At 33.4% G+C, this 18,191-nt stretch overlaps 1 protein-coding gene and 1 long non-coding RNA gene across 22 annotated transcripts in view; one reads left to right on the forward strand and one right to left on the reverse strand.

Moving 5' to 3' along the window:
- LOC127066342 (transcription factor 12-like) overlaps positions 1-18,191 on the forward strand; it is a 166,497-nt gene that overhangs the window by 118,228 nt on the left and 30,078 nt on the right. For all 21 annotated transcript variants that reach the window (XR_007782356.1, XR_007782357.1, XR_007782358.1 and 18 more), the window contains one exon: positions 16,658-16,739. Coding sequence is in view for 17 of the 21 variants with exons in the window: in XM_050999949.1 (XP_050855906.1) it covers positions 16,658-16,739 (82 nt within the window). In the remaining 4 variants the exon portion in view is untranslated. The remainder of the gene's footprint in view (positions 1-16,657; positions 16,740-18,191) is intronic.
- LOC127066352 (uncharacterized) lies at positions 7,332-16,284 on the reverse strand. The gene is made up of 3 exons (XR_007782361.1): positions 15,774-16,284; positions 12,885-15,656; positions 7,332-12,796 (listed from the first exon to the last, which is right to left on the reverse strand). It is a non-coding gene; the product is annotated as an uncharacterized LOC127066352 (long non-coding RNA).

The raw sequence follows: 18,191 nt of genomic DNA on the forward strand, positions 1-18,191 counted from the left end.
AGACAATGACTAAACTTTATCGTTTATAGTATCGCGTTCGGTGAGTCATCGGATTGGATACTACTCTCCTCGGTGGATTACGATGAAATAAGAAAATCATCGTGTGTGTCGTGTAGTATAGTATAGTATAGTATAGTATTGTGTCGTGTCGTGTCGTGTCGTGTCGTTGGGGGATGGAAGGAAGGAATGATACAAACAATGGTAGAAACGTGATAACCTAAGAGGGAAAGAAACGAGAAAGAATTCGCGAAGAAATCGAAATAGAGAAGAAGCGAACTGTCGGACGTTAAACGCGTTGAGTTTTCCAAAGTAGTAGAGAAGAGAGTTCTACAAAACGAGATTCGAGAAAACGAGACTACTACATACGTGTCTATTTCTTTTTCTTTCTCTTTCTCTTGTGAATGAAGTCGATAAGCGATCGTACGGTATTCCATGCACGCATCCCGAACGAACGAAAGTTTCTTCGGCAGCCAAGAGAATCGACTACTACGACGACAACATCGACGACAACATCGACGACAACATCGACGACATCGACGACGACGACGACGACGACGACGATGATGACAACGACGACAGAACGGAACTCCATGGGCCCCTTGTAATTCCGCGCGAACGTCGTCTTTTATGCAGACTTAAATCACATTCTCCAAGCATGAGTCGTAGCCTCTCAGCGCGAAAGAAACTCACGTTCAAATAAGAGAGAATCTAGCTTGTGATTCGCGAACGAAAAACATTCTTTCTTTCTCTCTATCTTGTCTCTTTTCTATCTTTTATATCTTTTTCTCTTCCGATTGCGATTACAGAAAGACAGAGAGAGAGAGAGAGAGAGAAGAATCGTAGATTTGATCCTTTTGCGGGAGGCTGACTTAACATGGTCTCGAGTCGCATTCCCTTCGAATGATTCGAACTCGAACTCGGCAAGAAGAAAAGATACTTTACTACTCTCCCGATAGAACTCTCGCGAGAGTCCGATTATCTTACGGTCGTTAACGACCTACGTAATTTGTTATTTGATCCCGAACATTAGCCAATGAGCCAGTGAATAGATATAGTATGAAAGAAACGACAAAGGAGACAGTGAATTCTTTGCAAGATTTAACAACAAAGAGAATCAATGTGGATGCATTAGCAAAGTTATTATTCGTTATTATCGTATTATTTAAAATAATCATTGATGTACGATCAAAGGAAATATAAGCTTTTCCGTTGTTAAATGCAACAATTTAATTAATTAATTAATTAAAATTTCTTCATTTCTGGATTAAATGGTGTGAGTCCAATCGGAAATAAACGTTCGTACGTGTGAACGTATTTTAAACTATTGTATATATGAGTGTAATGGTAACTCGTTAAAAAACGTTCACGTAGCTCATATCAGCCCGCTAATTGTTGATTATGCAGCCGTTTGTCTTGGCTCTCGCTATATACGCGTTGCCGTACGCCTAATAAATAATGTAGACGTCGTGGATCTGGTCTTTTCACGTGTCGTGACCGAGGTACCCATTCGGAATTACATATGCACACCTGCGCCGTAGGTTATAACGTTGTAACCGACGACGACGACGACGACGACGACGACTGCAACGACGACGACGATGAGAACGCGATGACATTGACTACTACTACTACTATTAATAGTATTACTATATTAGTATTACTATACTGCTACTGCTAGAGTACTACTCGATTACTACTACTACTTTTACTGTTACCACTACTACACTACTTCTATATTGCTACTGCTAGAGCACTATTCGATTACTATTACCATTACTACTATTAGTAATACTATACTGTTACTGCTAAAGTACTTGTATACTTCCATTACCACTACTACTACTACTACTACTATTACTGCTAGAGCATCATTCTACTATTACTACTATTGCTACCAAAGCACTACTCTACTACTACTACCTCTAGAGTATCATTCTACTATTACTATTACTATACCGCTTCTAACACTTCTACTACTACTACTTCTTCTGTTGACACTGCTATTATTGTTATGTCGACGTTGATGTTGACGTCGACGACGTTGAGAAGAAGAAAGAGATAGAAGATATTGAAAGCTCCGTATCGTATCGTCAAGGACATACGCGATCATCCATGTAAATGGCCTTAAGCTTCTTACCTTCGAGTTTCCGCGACTGAGTTAGACCGATAATTAATATGGACACGTAGATAACGTTTCTTGGCTATTATTTCTCTTTCTATAGTTTTCGATGATCGATGCACTTCTCGGGATTATATTTCGATTTCTTTTCTTGATATCATTGTAAAAATTAAGAGAAATAGTAATTGTTGTTATTGAATCGTGTGTCCTATTTTTTGAAATCACATAGATAAATTCATGTTCTTTACGTTGTAAAAGAAACGTCGAAATTCGAAGATACTTTTTCGTTACTATAGGATGTCGATTAAAAAAAGAAAAAAAAGAAAAGAAATTGGATTAACTTTCTCGTTAATCGTTGAAGATTAACGGGAATGCGCCTCGTCGAAGTAATTTTAGCTCGTCACGATTATTATTAAATCACATCGCCGTTATCTGTTACCGCGTTGCACCTTCTCGTCTGAATACGCGGACTCCATTTTTAAACTCGACGCGAAATCAGCATAACATCCGATCGAATGTCGGATGAAATATCGTCCATCGTCGAAAAATCAAATATTAGCATGCACCCGTTTCTCTTGCTTTTCAAACTCCTACTTGGTCTCTTTGTAATTTGATAACGATGAACAAGCGAAAGTTTTATCGTGATAATTATTTCATACTCTTATGAGAGAATGATTCGTTTAATCGATTCGAACGTAATCGAGATTAACCGAGGAAAAATCGATATAAAATAATAAGAGAACAAAGAAAGATTTATATTCAATCACGGATTTTATATATATATATATATATATATATATATATATATATATATATCATCATTCGTGGACGTACATACATATGTATGTATGCACATTATGTAGATAGGTTTATAAGATTTATGGATAAGTGAAACAAATTAATGCGATTTTGTATAGATTTCATATGAAAATTACGATAACGGGAGGAGAAATTCTTCGATAACGATCTTGATCACGAGTTTGGATTGCATATTATGTAAATAAAACGTACGACCGGTTGTATTTGACACATACACATACACGCACAAATACATAGGCAATATGGTTAACTCATTACGATATTTTCCGATAATGATACACTGAAATGTATGTAATTATCTATAGTTAAGTTCAGATAGAATACGATACGATACGATACCGATCGGTAAGAACAAGTACGTACAACAAATGGCTTGGTTATTTTGAATTTATAGACGTGATGTCGTTAAACGGGTAGTTTAAAAGTTTATATAACCTTCACGAACGTTCGAAAGAAAAGGAAAAGGAGAACTCAGCGGTATTAGTGTCCCTTTGCGTTCGTTGAAAATGGTACAACCGGAAGTCGTCCTACTCGGAACATGTCTATTCCATCTACGGGCGTTTCCTTTATGGTCGTGTCCGTCCTTCCACCATGGGAACACGTCAAGCCCTCATATGTTGCTATACTCGTGGAAAAGAAGAAACATAAATTCCCAAAAATAAAAGAAGAAGAGAAAGAAAGAAATTACCATACCGCAAAGAAACGTTTTATCGTTCGAACGGCTTTCGAAAGAAAAAGACAGGGAGACAGACAGAGAGAGAGAGAGAGAGAGAGAGAGAGAGAGAGAGAGAGAGAGAGAGAGAGAGAGAGAGAGAGAGAGAGAGAGAGAGAGAGAGAGAACTGTGACGTTCCCACGTCTTTTCGTAATCTTCCTTCGGTCTCTTCGAAAACTACCCGGCCCTTTCTCCCTTTTCATCATTCTATTTTTCTTATCGGTCGACACGATTAATTACTTTCATTTTTTGTTTTGTTGTTTCTTTTTCTTTTTCTTTCTTTTTTTTCATCATCGTTAAAAAAGTCGATCGTCCTCTCGTAATAATTTATATCCGCTGAACGAACGATCGCTTGTCTGTAATCTGAGGCGACTACGAAAAGTAGTGTTCGTAAAAAAAAAATATAATAAGAAAATAGGATTCTTTTAATATTATCGATGATGTGTCAAAAATAACAAGATGGCTGTCGTATCGGATATATAACATTCATTCATTTGTTCGTCGTTCGTTATTACTTATCGACGAACCGATCCAGTAATCCTCTTATCCACTCAGACGCTATACGAAATTTCTTTTTAATATCTGTTAATTCCCAAATTCCCGAATTATATTCTTCTTGATCGTGTAACTCTATCAATGTTTCTACACCGATGAAGAGACCGTCATTTCGCTAATGTCAAATTGAGCAATCTCGCGTTTAAAAATGAAGAAAAAGAGAGATCGTCATGAAGACGAGTTTGGCGTAACGGAGATGGACTATTCGAAAATTATCGGCCCGTCATCCACGAGGCACGGCGGACTATTAAACTTAAAGACCGTTGCGTTCTCTCTTTTCGCGAAATGAGCCTCCATTAAACTGTTATTTTAAAGATGAGAAGAAGAGAAAAGAAACGAAAGAAGATGAAAATAAAAGAAAAGAAAAATAGATGGAGATAAGAGAAGTAAAAAAAGGAAAAGAGGTACGCGAATGAAAATGAAATAAGATGCTGTTTTCAACGAGAAATGAAATTTATTCGCGATAAGCTGAGGAACGGTAATATCTGCTGTTATATGTGTGTGTGTGTGTGTGTGTGTGCGTGTAAGAGTAATTTACTTTAGGTGGGACGGATCCTTCGAACATCGATCTTGTCTCGGTAAGATCAATTAGAGATAAACGACGATTTTTGATGAAATTATAGAAAACAATTTTTCCACGTAGATCTTTACCTAAGCGATTTTGAAAGAAAAAAGAAAGAAGATATATTTTTACAGAAAGAAAATAAAAATATCAAATTAAATGCAATATATAAATAAAGAAACAAATAAATAAATAAATAAGTCTTTATAAACAATAAATCAATAATTATTCTATTCTGTAAATAATAAAAGATAATAAAATGGTACAAGATAATTTTTAAAGTAATAAATATTATATATATATATATATTCATATATGAAATATTTAATTAATACATTGAATTAATAATTAAATAAAAATATTTACACATACACACACACATATATATATATATATATATATATATATATATATATAAGTAAAAGAATAAGTAAGAAAAAATATATTTAAATAAAATAAGAAGAGAGAGAAAGAGAGAAAGAAAGAAAGAGATAGAGGAAAGGAAAGGAAACCAGAGAAATATCTGATTTATCAAGCGATATCGTAAAGCTAGGTAACAGTTTTGATGTAGTAATCGATAAAGATGTTAATAATAATCTATCTATTATCCCATCGATAGTGACCCTTCGTTTCTCCTTGAACGTGTTCCCTTTTCCTTCTTCTCTTTCCGCGATCTCTCTTCGTCGACCCCTTAAATTCATTCCCGCCTACGAGTAGTATCGACACGTGTAGCTCGGTAAAAGAAGAAAATATGACGAAGAGAAGAGAAGAGAAAAGAATAGAAGAGAAGAGAAGAGAAAAGAAGAGAAGAGAAGAGAAGAGAGAAGGATGTTGTACGAAAGACGTTAATCGATTATTATGTACCTGAAATTTAATTTCTTTTTTGTTTTACGGTTATTACCACTTTATACGCGTTACATTAAGAATTTTTTTATTATCCTCGTATCGGTTCTCTCCTGTTATCCTTGTTGGGCCATTCACGGCAAGCATGCGCTACTTTTTAATCATCCTATATACATTTTATTATTATTGTATTTTCGGCTCCTTCCGTTATACTTTTAATCGTGCATCTTTCCGAACGTCATCTTGCAGAGAGTTTTAATGTTTGAGAAGGAAAAAGAAAGAGAGAGAAGGGAAGGAGGTAAATTACCTCGATGATTTTTAATATACTCGTTCTTGTTATATAACTCGATTCAAACATACGGTACTTTGATACTTGATCGTTTCTCGATTTATTCGTTGTTTATTCACGAGAGGGAAAGATGGAAGAGAGAGAGAGAGAGAGAGAGAGAGAGAGAGAGAGAGAGAGAGAGAGAGAGAGAGAGAGAGAGAGAGAGAGAGAGAGAGAGAGAGAGAGATCATTGGCCCTGTCGTATACAGAGCACGAATTTAGGACGTCCAAAAGTCGATTTTACTTTTACCATCGTCTCTATTAAATTTACCATGTTTCAAATAGGCACGTTTACGACTTGGATGAAACACGCGCTCGCGCGCGTGCAAGAGACATAGAGAGAAAGAGAAAGAGAAAGAGAGAGAGAGAGAGAAAGAGAGAGAGAGAGAGAGAAAGAGAGAGAGAGGGAGAATACTATGATATAGACTTAAATCGTTGTATGACTTATACGAAAAACAGAAATAGTTTTCCGAAGAAAATCCAACATTTAACTGACATCCGTTCGTTCTTAAAATATTTATATGAATTTATTAAGTCGAATGGACTCTAATAAAAAATATAAATTGGTCACATGATTTTTCGAATATGTTTCATCTTCGTTTTATAGAAAAAGAAAAAGTAAAACGAAAGAAAAAACAAAGAAAAAAGAATATGGCGGATGACTGACTAACCCCTTCTATGCTATTTCGAATCTTCGGAAGCTAATTTCCCTGACGGAGACGTTCCCGTTTGGCGACCCTTACTCCCATTGTTGAAATCACGTAAGGCAAGGGAAAAAAGGAGAACTAAATCAATGTAGGACATTTATATTGGCTGGAAATCGCTGACTCTCTGATCTCATAGCCGACCGTGGACACCACAGGGACATATTAAGATTTCTGATCCGTCCTGTCGGTCGATGGACATTTTTATTATTACGCCTCCTGCCCTATCTCTTCTTTTCTTCGTTCTTCATTCTACATTCTTCAGTTTTCTCTTTCACTCTTATATACTACTTTCCCCCATAGACAGACCATCTCTACCGTACAAGAATATAAAAATTGAATTATTGTCTATGCAGAATGTCGTCCTTCCGAAAGTTGTAATCGTTCCGAAGATGTGGTTTTTGAAGAATAATTTACTGACTATTTCATAGGGATATAACTAAACCTGTCTTTCGTACTTGATCTCTATCAAATAATCATCGTTTTATGTTACTTACTTATTTATTGATTTATTTTTGCTTATTTATTTACTTACTTATTTATTTATTTATTTATTGTTGCTTATTTATTTACTTATATATTTATTTATTTTATTATTCTTTTTTTTTCTACAAAAAGGTCGTGAAAATTGAGAAGAAAATGCGAACACTATAATTTAAAGTACAAGCTAAATAATAATTAATTCTTTCGATTTCAATTGATTTATTACTATATATATTGTTACAATGTATATTATATATATATTTTCTTATTTTTAGTTTAGGTTATGTATATGTATACATATATATATATATTATATATATAAGATTTTTATGAGATATATAGAAAATCTTTGTTTATCTATTTCTAACTTTATTCTTCGGCAAGGTGCCTTTGCGTTTTAAAATGAACATATCTTTGCATTTGTCACGTGTAGAAATATTGCAACGCAATTGGTCAATACTTCCTCCCCACTTTCTTGCGCCCAATAAATGAGTAGCGAACCACGTTCGACGCTCTACGGCGGCAGTTAGTTGCGTGCCGTCTTCCGATCTTGTCGGTATCCTCTCGCGCAGTGCTCAACATTCCGCTTAGCTGTCTCTTCTCAACATATAATATTCTCATTCGTTTTAGATTTCACTAGATTAATTAATCGATACATATATAAATATCTAGATATATACGTACATATATACTAATATCGCACATATATATATATATTTGCACATTCCAACAAGAAGTGTTCCGGAAAGAGAAGTTCGAAAAGAAGTTCGGAAATTTCCAAAGTTTTCACTTACACGTCGTTCTTTAGAAGAACTTTTTACGCGATTCTTTTCTCCTATCCTTTACGGAAAGCTGTTAAATCTCATTTCGATGACTGTAGGAAGTTCGTTTTACGAAGACGAGTCGTCGAAGAAACTTTAATTCTTCTTTCTCCTTTTATTGGTCACTTGATATAACTATAAACTACTTTAACCTTTTTTGAATCGTGCCGAAATTGCGCAGTAAATATCGAACGAATATTGCTGCAGATAAGAAATATCTCATTGATTTTAAAGCATTCGAATCGTCATTTAATATAACATTTCGTTGACGTAAAATATTTTCAATTCGGGGATAAAAGCAGCAAATTGTGAACCTTGAATAATAATCTATTGATAGAAAACTATTAAAATGTACGTACAGAAAGACAATTTTTTCTTGGCCGATTGGTCCTTTATGACTTCTACAATGGTAAGGAAAACAGCATGTTAATTTTTGGGGTTATGTTGGCGATGTTCGCGCCAATCGAGCGTGTGCGCACACGTTCGAACACGTTTTTGTCATTATTCTTTCCCATTGTTGTTTATTTAGTTTCACTTGTTATTTCTATTGTTACTGGCACAATTTATTCTTTTCTTTTCCAAGTCTCCTTTGTAGGCTAATTCTTTCTTTAACGAATCATTATTAATCATCAATGTTCTAATTGTCTTTAAATCTCATAATTGTATTATTATTTAATATTATATGTATTATCAATGTGTATTAGGCATTTTCATTATTTAATAAATTCAGACAGCGTATCTTCATTGTTTTCTTCTTTGTTAAATCTATTTAATAATGTATTTTCCGTTATTAATTCCTCATATTCCAAATTTCGTGTTGTTCCAAAGTACTATCGTGAAATACCTGTTTATATTTGATAATACCTTATTCAAAATGCAAAGTCTTATGTTTGTTCGCAACATAACGTACTTAATCGTTTTACGAACATTTCTCGTGTTTCGCGAAGGCTTCGCAACCCTCGTTTAATACTTTAATACTTGTTGTATAGGATTTTCATTCTCGCTTCCCTTTGTAGTACGTCCTTTCTGTTCTAGCGTAATCCCCACTTTCTTATCTAACTCAAAGACAGCATCTTGTTTTCGTATAAGTTGGCTGTTTATAGTTTATATAGTATTATTTGTTTGAGTTCAATCAACAGGGCTTTGTCATCTTCCAGCCCTTTCCTACGTCGACGTAATGCCTCTGTCTTTTGGTTTGATGTTTGCGTTTCCAGTTTTCAATCTGCTAATTCCATAAGCGTTCCGATTGTCGTTTAATTTTCTCCCCCAAATCTTGTCATTGAAGTAAATTGCTTATCTGTTTCTCCTTCAATACCTAATAGAATAAATCACTCCCTTTCACAGTCACAATTACAATACTTCAATCCTGTTTCTACGTAATCCCCATTTTCTTATCTAATTTAAAGACAGCGTATTTTCGCATAACTTGGCTCTTTATAGTTTATGTAGTATTATTTGTTTAAGTAAAATCAATAAGGCTTTGTCATCTTCCAGACCTTTCTTACATCGACGTAATGCTTCTATCTTTTGTTTTGGTGTTTGCGTTTCCAGTTTTCAATCTGCTAATTTCAAAAGCACTCCAATTGTCGTTTAATTTTCTCCCTCAAATCTTGTCATTGAAGTAAATTGCTTATCTATTTCTCCTTCAAATACCTATGTTAATAGAATAAATCACTCCCTTTTGCAGTCACAATTACAATACTTCAATTCTGTTTCTACGTAATCCCCATTCTCTTATCTAATTCAAAGACAGTTTGTTTTCGCATAACTTGGCTCTTTATAGTTTATGCAGTATTATTTGTTTAAGTTCAATCAATAAGGCTTTGTCATCTTCCAGACCTTTCTTACATCAACGTAATGCTTCTATCTTTTGTTTTAATGTTTATGTTTTCAGTTTTCAATCTGCTAATTTCAAAAGCACTCCGATTGTTGTTTAATTTTCTCCTTCAAATCTTGTCATTGAAGTAAATTGCTTATCTATATCTCCTTCAATACCTATGTTAATAGAACAAATCATTCCCTTTCACAGTCACGCTTCACATTAACAATTACAATACTTCAATCCTGTTTCTATATAATCACCACTTTCTTATCCAATTAAAAGACAGCATCTTACGCATTTTCGCATAACTTGGCTGTCCATAATGTACGTAATAGTACTTGGTCAAGTTTAATCAATAAGACTTTATCATCTTCAGCTCTTTCTCACATTGATGTGAATCTTCTGTCTTTTGTTTTGGTTCTTGTATTATCTGTTTTCAATTTGCCAGTATCAAAAGCATTATGATTCTCGTTAAAATTTTCTCTTTCAAATTATGTCATTGCAGTAAATTGGTTATCTGTCTCTTCAATATCTATGTTAATAGAACAAATCACTCTCCGTTTAACAGTCACACTTCACAATTACAATACTTCATTTCTGTTTCTACGTAATCACCACTTTCTTATACAATTAAGACAGCATCTTATGCATTTTCGCATAACTTGACTGTCCCATAATGTACGTAATAGTACTTGGTCAAGTTTAATCAATAAGACTTTATCATCTTCAGCTCTTTCTCACATTGATGTAAATCTTCTGTCTTTTGTTTTGGTTCTTGTATTATCTGTTTTCAATTTGCCAGTATCAAAAGCATTATGATTCTCGTTAAAATTTTCTCTTTCAAATTATGTCATTGCAGTAAATTGGTTATCTGTCTCTTTAATATCTATGTTAATAGAACAAATCACTCTCCGTTTCACAGTCACACTTCACAATTACAATACTTCATTTCTGTTTCTACGTAATTACCACTTTCTTATACAATTAAGAGAGCATCTTATGCATTTTTGCATAACTTGACTGTCCATAATGTACGTAATATTACCTGGTCGAATTTAATCAAGAAGGCTTTGTCATCTTCAGTTCCTTCTTACATTGACCTAAAGCTCTGTCTTTTGTTTTGGTTCTTGCATTATCTGTTTTCAATCTGCCAGTCTCAAAAGCATTATGACTCTCGTTTAAGTTTTCTCTTTCAAATTATGTCATTGTAGTAAATTCGTTATCTGTCTCTTCAATATCTATGTTAATAAAACAAATCACTATCCGTTTCATAGTCACACTTCACATTCACAATTTCAATACTTCATTTATGTTTCTACGTAATCACCACTTTCTTATACAATTAAGACAGCATCTTACACATTTACGCATAACTTGGCTGTCCATAATTCACGTAATATTACTTACTTGAGTTTGATTAACAAGGCTTTGACATCTTCAGCTCTTTCTTACATTGACCTAAAGCTCTGTCTTTTGTTTTGGTTCTTGCGTTATCTGTTTTCAATCTGCCAGTATCAAAAGCATTATGATTCTCGTTAAAGTTTTCTCTTTCAAATTATGTCATTGCAGTAAATTGGTTATCTGTCTCTTCAATATCTATGTTAATAGAACAAGTCACTTTCCGTTTCACAGTCACACTTCACATTCACAATTACAATACTTCAGTTCTGTTTCTACGTAATCAATACTTTCTTATCCAATTAAGACAGCATCTTACGCATTTACGCATAACTTGGCTGTCCATAATTCACGTAATATTACTTACTTGAGTTTGATTAACAAGGCTTTGTCATCTTCAGCTCTTTCTTACATTGACCTAAAGCTCTGTCTTTTGTTTTGGTTCTTGCGTTATCTGTTTTCAATCTGCCAGTATCAAAAGCATTATGATTCTCGTTAAAGTTTTCTCTTTCAAATTATGTCATTGCAGTAAATTGGTTATCTGTCTCTTCAATATCTATGTTAATAGAACAAATCACTATTCGTTTCATAGTCACACTTCAAATTCACAATTACAATACTTCAGTTCTGTTTCTACGTAATCAATACTTTCTTATCCAATTAAGACAGCATCTTACGCATTTACGCATAACTTGGCTGTCCATAATTCATGTAATATTACTTACTTGAGTTTGATTAACAAGGCTTTGACATCTTCAGCTCTTTCTTACATTGACCTAAAGCTCTGTCTTTTGTTTTGGTTCTTGTATTATCTGTTTTCAATCTGCCAGTATCAAAAGCATTATGATTCTTGTTTGTTTTCTCTTTCAAATTATGTCATTGCAGTAAATTGGTTATCTGTCTCTTCAATATCTATGTTAATAGAACAAATCACTATCCGTTTCATAGTCACACTTCAAATTCACAATTACAATACTTCAGTTCTGTTTCTACGTAATCAATACTTTCTTATCCAATTAAGACAGCATCTTACACATTTACGCATAACTTGGCTGTCCATAATTCACGTAATATTACTTACTTGAGTTTGATTAACAAGGCTTTGTCATCTTCAGCTCTTTCTTACATTGACCTAAAGCTCTGTCTTTTGTTTTGGTTCTTGCGTTATCTGTTTTCAATCTGCCAGTATCAAAAGCATTATGATTCTCGTTAAAGTTTTCTCTTTCAAATTATGTCATTGCAGTAAATTGGTTATCTGTCTCTTCAATATCTATGTTAATAGAACAAGTCACTCTCCGTTCCACAGTCACACTTCACATTCACAATTACAATACTTCAGTTCTGTTTCTACGTAATCAATACTTTCTTATCCAATTAAGACAGCATCTTACGCATTTACGCATAACTTGGCTATCCATAATTCACGTAATATTACTTACTTGAGTTTGATTAACAAGGCTTTGTCATCTTCAGCTCTTTCTTATATTGACGTAAAGCTTCTGTCTTTTGTTTTGGTTTTTGCATTACTTGTTCTTAATCTGCTAGTATGAAAAGTATTCCCATTCTCGTTTAAATTCTTCCCTTCAAATTCTATCATTGAGGTAAATTGCTTATCTATTTCTTCAATATCTGTGTTAATAGAACAAATAAGTTCCTTTCGCAGTCACATTTCACATTTATAATTACAATACTTCATTTCTTTATATAAAAGGTATACCTGGATGTTACGTAATCCCTTCTGTAGTACGTCATTTCTGGTTCTACGTAATCACCACCTTCTTATCTAATTCGAAGACAGCCTCATACTTGTTTTCGTAATACGAAGGGTATCCATAGTTTACGTAATATTACTTGGTCGGGTTTAATCAACAAGGGTTTGCCACCTTCAATTCTTTCTTACAGTGTATAAGGCTTCTATCATTTGTTCTGGTCCTTGCGTTATCTGTTTTCAATCTGCTAGTATCGAAAGCATACCCATTCTCGTTTAAATTCTCCTCTTCAAATTCTGTCATTGATTTAAATTGCTTATCTCTTTCTTCGATTTCTATGTGAATAGAACAAATCACTCCCTTTTACAGTTACACTTCACATTCATAATTACAATACTTCAATTCTGTTTTTATGTAATTACCATTTTTTTATCTAATTCAAAGATAGTATCTTACTAGTTTTCGCATATCTGCAATGTCCATAGTTTACGTAACATTACTTGGTTGAGTTTAATCAACAAGGCTTTGTCACCTCCAGTGCTTTCTTGCACTGACGTAAGCTTCTGTCTTTTGTTTTGGTTCTTGCGGTATCTGTTTGCAACCTGCAAATATCAAAAGCATACCCATTCTCGTTTAAATCTGCTCCTTCAAATTCTGTTATTGAAGTAAATTGCTTATCTATTTCTTCAATATCCACGTTAATAGAACAAATCATTCCCTCTCACAGTCACACTTCACTCTCGCAATTACAATATTTCATTTCTTTATATATAAATTGAATTCCTGAATATTACGCAATCAACTCTGTAATACGTCATTTCTGTTTCTACGTAATCACCACCTTCCTACTTAATTCAAAGCTACCATGTTACCAGCTTTCGTATAACTGGGGTGTCCATAGTTTACGTAATATTACTTGGTCGAGTTTAATCAACTTGGCTTTGTCACCTTCAGCTGTTTCTTACATTGACGTAAGGCTTCTATCTTTTGTTTTGGTTGTTGCGTTCCGTTTTCCATCTGCCAGTATCAAAAGTATTATGAATCTTGTTTAGTTCTTCTCCTTCAACATCTGGCATTGAAGTAAATTGCTTATCTATTTCTTCCATATCTATGTTAATAGAACAAATCACGCCCTTTCACAGTCACACTTCACATTCATAATTACAATATTTCATGTCTTTATACATAAATTTAATTCCTACGTATTATGTAATCATTTCTGTAGTATGTTGTTTCTGTTTCCACGTAATCACCACTTTCTTACCTAATTCAGAAACAGTATCTTGCTCGTTTTCGCATAACTAGGCTGTCCATAGTTTACGTAATATTATTTGGTCGGTTTTAATCAACAAGGCTTTGTCACCTACAGTTCCTTCTTGCATTGACGTAAACCTTCTGTCTTTTGTTTTGGTTCTTGCATTTTTTGTTTCCAATCTGCTAGTATCAAAAGCATTCCCGTTCTCGTCTAAATTTTCCCTTTCAAATTCTGTCATTGAGGTACATTTCGTATCTGTTTCTTCAATGTCTATGTTAAAAGAACAAATCACTCCCTTTCACAGTCATACTTCTTATTCAGTATCATAATACTTTTTTTCTGTTTCAACGTAATTACCACTTTTTTATATAATTCAAAAACAGCATCTTACTAGTTTTCGCATATCTGCAATGTCCATAGTTTACGTCACATTACTTGGTCGGTTTTAATCAACAAGGCTTTGTCACCTTCAGCCCTTTCTTGCATTGACGTAAAGCTTTCGTCTTTTGTTTTGGTACTTGCATCTTCTGTTTTCAATCTGCTAGTATCAATAGCATTCCCAACCTCCTTTATATTTTCCCGTTTCAAATTATATCATCGAAGTAAGTTGCTTATCTTTCTTCAGTATCTCCGTTAATAGAAAATAGCTACCATTCACAGTCTCACTTCACATTCACTATTGCAATCCTTTATTTCTGTATCTGCGTCATAACAGCTTTTTTATATAATCAAAGATAGCATCTTAATTGTTTTCGTATAACTGGATTGTCTATAGTTTACGTGATATTATTTGGCCGGTTTCAATCAACAAGGCTTTGTCACCTACAGCTCCTTCTTGCATGACGTAAACCTTCTGTCTTCTGTTTCATTTCTTGCGTTATCTGTTTTCAATCTGCTAGTATCGAAAGCATTTTGATTTTAATTTAAGTTTACTCCTTCATATTCTGTTATTGAAGTAAATTGCTTATCTATTTCTTTGATATCTATATCAATAGAACAAATCACTCCCTTTCACAGTCGTACTTCACATTCGTAATTACAATACTTCATTTCTGGTTCTATATAATCATCACTGTCTTATCTGATTTAAAGATAGCATCTTACTAGTTTTTGGCTGTCCATACATTATGTAGTATTACTGGGTCGAGTTTAATCAACAATACTTTGTCACTTTCAGCTTTTTCTTACATTGACGTAAAGCTTCTGCCTTTTGTTTTAATTATTTCTTACATTTTCCCTTTTCAATCTGCTAATATCAAAAGCATTATAATTCTCGTTTAAATTTTCTTCTTAAATTTTGTCATCGTAGTAAATTGCTTATCTATTTCTTTAATTTCTGTATCAATGAAAGAAATCATTCCTTTTCACAATCACAATTCACATTCACAATTATTCATCACTCACGATACGATACTTCATTTCTTTATATATAAATTTAATTCCTGAATTATAGTTGTTGTAATTTCTTCTTTGTGATCGTCAATCTTCTCAATTTCTTAATTTCCTTTATGTGCTCGATTCTTCTCTACAAATATGAAAATTCAGAAATTTTATTTTCATTAGAAATTTTTCTTTGTCTGGGTATTGTATCAAACATCTGACAAATAGCGTCGTGACATTTGGTATTACGAACGATACTAACTTGTTTAAGACGACTTCAACATGTTTGTGTATCCCATGGAATATGCTGAGCAGTTTATGGTAATGAATTGATAATTGATAAAAACGAAAGAAATTTAATCCCTATAATTATATACTTTGATATTTTTCCACGTATTAAGGTTAAGTATGCATCAATCTTACGTAAAGGAAAATGAAAATTGTAAGAATATTTATAATTAAGAATATTTCTTCCTCTTCTTTTACCATGCAATGAATAAAATAAATATCTTATTAAAATAATACGAAAATAATTGCAAATTAATTCTAGAAAGGATCTACATCCCGGTGGACTGTTTCTTTAACGATATTAAATCTAATCGATAGATGCGAAATATCGATTTTATTCCTTTACGATTGCGCAATCGCTCGCGTACTTATAACGAGTTTACGTTAAATCGAATGTCGGTTGATTTCTTCTTACACACGTCGTACGTACGTTCCTGTTTATACCGTTGAATTAATCGCTATTCTTGCCAGAAGCCGCCGTGTCGCAATAGAGCCGAGTCGTGCTCCTCCTAAGATGGATGAGCGCCGGTATATAAAAGCGTTGTGTTGTAACCGAAAGCACAATCGACGTCCCTTCGTTCTACCCCGTCAACAATGGATCGTCGTCGAAGTTTTAACCATTAGATTTACGTATAAGCGTAACGATTAATTTATTTACAGATAATTACATCTTTTTTTTCCTTTGTTTCTATCTCTCTGTCTTTATTTTACTTTTTTTTTTGGTTTTCATGTATCACTTCCTTCACTAAAAAAAAAAAAAAAAAAAAAAAAAAGAAAAGAAAAAAAAAGAAAAAAGATTAGAGAACTAGAAATTACTTAATTCTTCTTCTTCTTCTTATTATTATTATTATTTTACAGTATGGCTCGGACGAATTCGGACAGGACTCGCCGAGATATACATCGCCTAAAGCAGCCCTTTATGCGGAACCATACTATATCGGTGAGTTGAAGATGACTTTTAATTTTTTCTTCTTTTGGTTTCTTCTCTGTTCTTTTATCTCTTTTCTTTTTTTTTCTTTTTTTATTATTATTTATTTTCCTTTTTTTATTTGTCTTCATCGTTGCAAGCATTTTACATGCGACTGTGTAAGCATATCGTTTCGCATACGTACGCTCGCTACGTACATATGTGCGTTTAGATATCTCCCTCTCTATACATTAGTTCGAAATCGCATAACGATTCTAATAGACGATAAAGCGACTTTACGAGCAACGGTAATATTCGGCTGTTTAACGTTCGATCGTAAAATTCGTCGCTCTGTCTGTCGCGCAGAAAAACAATAACAATCTTGTTATTTGCTCGTACCCGACATTCGAACGTTGAAGTTCTCTCGTCCCGAAGATTTACGAATATCTGTATTCTGATTAAAAAAATAAAAAGTAAGAATCAATGAAGAAGAAGAAAACAGAAAGAAGAAAGTAGAAAAAAATCTACACGTGCCAATGAAAAGCTTCTACATATACGTGTAACACGTTGTATGTATTTTATTTTTTTCGCGTGATATCAAAATGATTTAATCGATAAGTGATAGCACGATAGGGTATTAAAGAACAATATATTAGTTTATTAAGCTTAATCTTTTCCAGAGCCATATATATATATATATATATATATATATATATATATATATATATATTTGATTCACCAATCTACTTGGCAATAGATCGACGATATTTTTAATTAATTTATTTTTTATACATATACATATATATCGTTGTTTAGTTACAAAAAAAGAAAAATAAGAAATAAAGCCGACGAAAGGAATGAAGTATATTTTTCGTTTCGTTGTAACGTCGTGTAAAATTTCATTGAAGTGTTATTTCAAGTCCAATGTTCGTAACGTTTAAGAAAAAAAAAAGAAAGAAAAAGAAGATAAAAAACAACGCAACAAAAAATAATAAAATAAAAACGCATCGTACGAAGAATGGATAGATAATAAAAGAATTTTTTTTTATTCGAAGACACCCGGTAGAAAAGCTTTCTCAACGACTTATATAAATTGAAGTCACGAGACGACATGAGAGGCGAAAAGTTTTATCAAGCACCGAATGCCGCCATTAGAAGAGTTCGTAGAAACAGTCCGAATAGTTTGGCTTAGTTTCATTTCTTTCGTTGTGAGAGCTTTGGAAGATAGAAAAAGGAATTATATCAAGGAAAAGTATCAAGAATAACGTTTCGTGGACAGCTTATTGCTGTTGTTTTCAACTGAAATAATAGCTTTGCTTACCACCAGTAGCGAACAATTTTCTTTGACATTAGGTGTCACAATGAAAGACAACAGCGAGCTTTCTGGTCATCGTAATAAAAAAGAGATTTTCTGAAAAAAGTTTATTGAATAATTGAGAAACTACCGATTTGAAATATATCTTTTAAAATAATTTCGTTGGCTCT

Source organism: Vespula vulgaris, chromosome 9 (genome assembly GCF_905475345.1).
Source record: "Vespula vulgaris chromosome 9, iyVesVulg1.1, whole genome shotgun sequence".
Classification (NCBI taxonomy): domain Eukaryota; kingdom Metazoa; phylum Arthropoda; class Insecta; order Hymenoptera; family Vespidae; genus Vespula; species Vespula vulgaris.